Here is a 4,347-nt window from a genome sequence, read left to right as displayed (position 1 = left end):
TAAAGCTGCGTTAGTCGATTTCCCATTGAACGTCGTATAACATTGCTGTTCTTGGTATAAATTTACCCTGAATACTGTTTATGTCTACGTACTCTTGATAAAGATATGAGGAGACAGTACAGATTTATATTGCCAATCCCAAGATCTACCTACAACACCAAATTGAGGTCGGGTTCATCAATTTACACTTAGTGAAGTACAAGACTTAGATACAGCAGATGTGAAACTTAATGCTATAAGTCTCTTCCTTCCATCATCTTTATCCTCACTTCCAAAGGTACAACAGAACGAATGCTGCTTTCTGTTCTACTTTATATGCTGTCAATATCTACCGTATGCATGTCTTTTGTTGTGTGTTGTAGTTTTCTTCCTTGTTCACGTGTGGGTCGTAAATTCGTAAATCTGTGTATACATACGCACGTAATTCTGGGCCAATCGATACTGGATCTATTGCTGTCCCCACGGTATCTGTACCAACTCCAGTTTGACGTGAAGTAATCATCGTTTTTCGAATATGTACATTGTATATGGTGTTTTTACTATTCTACAAATAAGGCGTTTTTCGAATACGTACATAGCTTGTTTTGGTTGAAATAGTGTAGAAATTAAAGTAGCTAGGTTCAATCAGTTTTGGTTGAGTAACTTAAGATTTATTGTTCTCATCGATTCTATTGACGGTGATATATATTTGTCGACCAATTGCCATCACGTCAAGAGGGCCATATCGATCTGTCACACGGTATGTCATTTATTATTATTATCTAGATGATCTATGGATCATGTTTATGTTTTTGCATTTCTCTAGTCTATGAAACATGATGGTATGGGATCCTAACAGGGGCGGACCAGCATTTCAACTCTCTCTAGGCTAAACAACGATAGCCATAGTCTTAAACAAAAAAAATAATAGACACATTCTAAAGAAACAACTGAAACACTAGAATTCACAAGTAGCAAAATATATATACTAATTCATCAAAATATCTAATCAAGTTCGACTACAAATCTATTTAAAAAGCAAAACTACTTAAACAGTATTTTACGGATTTTGCGGGCGTCAAAATCATCTATTACCAAATCCATATTAATATAATTAGCAAAATCTCTTTCAATGTAGATGACCATTGAATCTGTAAGAAACTCATCTTCCATCTTGTTTTGAAGCTGTGTTTTGATAAGTTTCATGGCTGAGAACGCTCTTTCTGTAGTTGTTGTAGATATGGGAAAAATAAGTACAAGACGAACCAATCTATCAATCAAGTGGTAGGACTTCGACTTTTCAGTTTCAACTAATCTTTTACACAGCTCAGACATCGTGGACATATTATAGAAAATTGAATTACGACAAACATCAATCTCATAATGCTGCAGCTGAGTTCTCAATATAAGTAACTCTTGATCACTGAAATCTCGAAAGCAAAATCTCTCAGCAAGACTGCAAATATCATCAATCCTAAATGATTTGAAAGCATCTTTAGGGGTCAAAGCAAAACTAAAAGTAAAAAACTCTATTGTTTCTTCGATGAATCTACTTTTCAACTCCATTAACTAAAAATCTATGGCACTGTTATATATATCAAAGCGATACTGATGCTCAAACGTTATGCAATCATGTTGCTGACAAGAACGACCCGTGCCCATCGTTTAACGTGCATCTATATAAGGTATATCAATGTTATTCTTTTTGCAAAACAAGACAACTTCACAAAAAAAAAAGTGCTCCAACCATTGTCTCTCAAGTTTTGAAGGTGTACTTTTGTGGTGGAGACTAGATGCATAGTGTTAATAATGTCTTGAGATTGATCTTGCAGAGCTTTGCAAAGTATGTTAGTGATTCCTATAGTCTTACGTAGCAAATGTAACATGAAAACAAACTCAAACAATCTAAGTGCAATAAGAGCACCTTTAGCTTCCCCCCGGTTAGAATTAGTTGATCCGTTTTTTGTGTTGTTCTCAAGAACACGAGAAAGTGCACTAAATGAAACTATCAAACTCTTTACAGATTGAAAACGGGAGCTCCAACGAGTAGACCTAGCTCTCTGCAATGTCGTAATCTGATTCTCTCCCTTTCCTATCTCCAGTTCACCACAATTAATCAATTTTTGAATTTCTTTGACTTGAACAACTAATAACTCAGCTTGACATTTAGGAGAAGCCTTAAAATAATTGACAATTGTGCCCAACTTTGAAAAAAACAACCAAATATATGATATATCTGTAGTAGCTGCAACCAATCCTAATTGTAAACGATGAGTGACACAATGCACGTAATACGCACTAGAGCACTCCCTAAGAAACAAAACTTGCAATCCATTCCAATTCAAGCGCCCCGCATGTTGCTAGGACCATCATACCCTTGACCCCTCATATCATCAACAAATAGATTGTTCTGAACAAGAATATCATATATTTTATTCTTGAGGGTTTGTGAACAAGTGTCATCAATGCAGATAACATCTAAAAACCATTCACGTACAAAACCATCATAGTCAACAAATCTTAATACAAGAGCCATTTGTTCTTTATTTGAAACATCTTGTGCTTCATCAACAAGAATACAAAACTTAGCATTTCCAAGTTCCTCGCGAATCTTACCCCTCACATGATAACTAATAATATGCAAAAACTCTTTTTGAATATTCGGAGAACTATATGTGGCTTTTTCGGAAGCATTATCTAAAACAGGATCAATATCATGATCCAATTCAGCTAAGAACTCAATAAATTCAAGAAAGTTTTAACGATTACTTTACTTGATTGATTCATCATGTCCTCTAAGTGCACAACCTTGTAATACAAGCCAATTGAGAGTCCGTAAAATAGTTTTCAACATAAATCTATTCTTAACTACCTCCTGTTTGTATTGGGCATTTAAAAGATTACCAATATGCCGAGATGAATTCACTAGATCTTCACAAGCAGCTATAACAGACATATGAGCGAAACAAGGGCCTCCAACATGTTGCAAAAATGCACATTTAACTCCACAATGAACTCTCTTCCAACTTCGAAATCCATTAACAACAAAATTAGAATGTCTAGAACTAAAGACAAAGCAAGGAAAATAGAAAACATTATCTTTTTCTTTAGAATATTCTAGCCAAGGAAAATCGTCAAACCAATGACTATTAAAATACCAGTTTTGTTTTCCATCAATAGTGAGCGGATATTCATCGAGTCTAGAATGAAGTGGCCCCAATGTGACATAAGCTCGTCGGATCTCATCATGCTGATTAATAGGATATTCACTTATTTGACGGGGTAGCCCCGGATCACGTACCAAAAGAACTAGTAATATTGGTTTGACTAGATTAAATTCCTTGAAAGTTGGGACAAACTTGTTAAATATGTTCAATCCCTTGAGAATTGGAACGAACTTGTTCAATGGGTTAAACTGTTTGGAACTTTGAACGGCCTTGATCATCCTTTTCAATAGTACTAGCAACATTGGATGTGTCGGCCATTTCTTTTGGTTTTAAAAAAGAATCTATCTTTCGCACTCCCTTCGACATCTAACGTCTGAAGAAAAAAAAAATCACACATTTAACTATAAACTCACATTGTCACACACTTTAATTCTATATTATTCTAACAAGCACCAAACACCAAATCATTGGATATTATTCTACCAATTTATAGATAACAAACAAAATAGTTTCAAAGAGGCGACGAATGAGCAACAAATAGTAGAAGAATCAAGAGATGGTTATTCACCTTTGAATAAGTAACAAATTAAATTCCAGAGAGGCAGAGTCACAAAGAAAGAGAGAAAGAGAGAAAGAGGGAGGGGGTTCGTAGTCATAGGGAGAAAGATCAGTTATTCACTGCTGTTTTTTTTTTCCTTGGGCTAATGGGCTTTCAAGTTTAAAGCGATGCATACTACTTTATTTTTTTAACTAAATGGACCCCGGGCTGAAGCCTGGTGTAGCCCTTTTCTGGGTCTGCCCCTAGATCCTAGTATCCTATCGGTATATATAATTGTACTTACTAATTATGTGATGCAAAGTATTGTATCATGGTTGCACCATCTGCTCAATCTATATATGCTCCACAATCACATAGAAAAATTGTATTGTATGGGGTAGTAGCTATATCCAATCCATGACCACCAAGGTGGCATGTCATGGGATATAAGGGCAGGATGTGAAAGAGAGGAATGATGTAGTAGAGACACACCGTATTGCGGTGTATACTAACATGCGGTGGACAATACTAGTCCACATAGTGAAGTTTAGAGAGAGAGAGACACTCCGTCGCCAACTTCTGCAAAGGACGGAGGCACATCACCATCATATATTCATCACCATCGCTACCATGAACATCTCCTCAACCAATTGATCACACCCT

At 35.9% G+C, this 4,347-nt stretch overlaps 1 protein-coding gene across 1 annotated transcript; it reads right to left on the bottom strand.

The window, feature by feature from the left end:
• Window positions 1-2,320: 2,320 nt before the first annotated feature.
• LOC147507836 (uncharacterized) lies at window positions 2,321-2,935 on the bottom strand. Its single transcript, XM_086596483.1, has 2 exons — window positions 2,788-2,935; window positions 2,321-2,676 (listed from the first exon to the last, which is right to left on the bottom strand). The coding sequence occupies exons 1-2, from the start codon at window positions 2,933-2,935 to the stop codon at window positions 2,321-2,323; spliced, it is 504 nt and encodes a 167-aa protein (XP_086452609.1).
• Between the last annotated feature and the right edge of the window lie 1,412 nt (window positions 2,936-4,347).

The sequence above is a fragment of the Coptis chinensis genome, chromosome 3, assembly GCF_015680905.1.
Source record: "Coptis chinensis isolate HL-2020 chromosome 3, ASM1568090v1, whole genome shotgun sequence".
Lineage (NCBI taxonomy): Eukaryota > Viridiplantae > Streptophyta > Magnoliopsida > Ranunculales > Ranunculaceae > Coptis > Coptis chinensis.
This window is presented reverse-complemented; position numbering and strand designations above follow the sequence as displayed.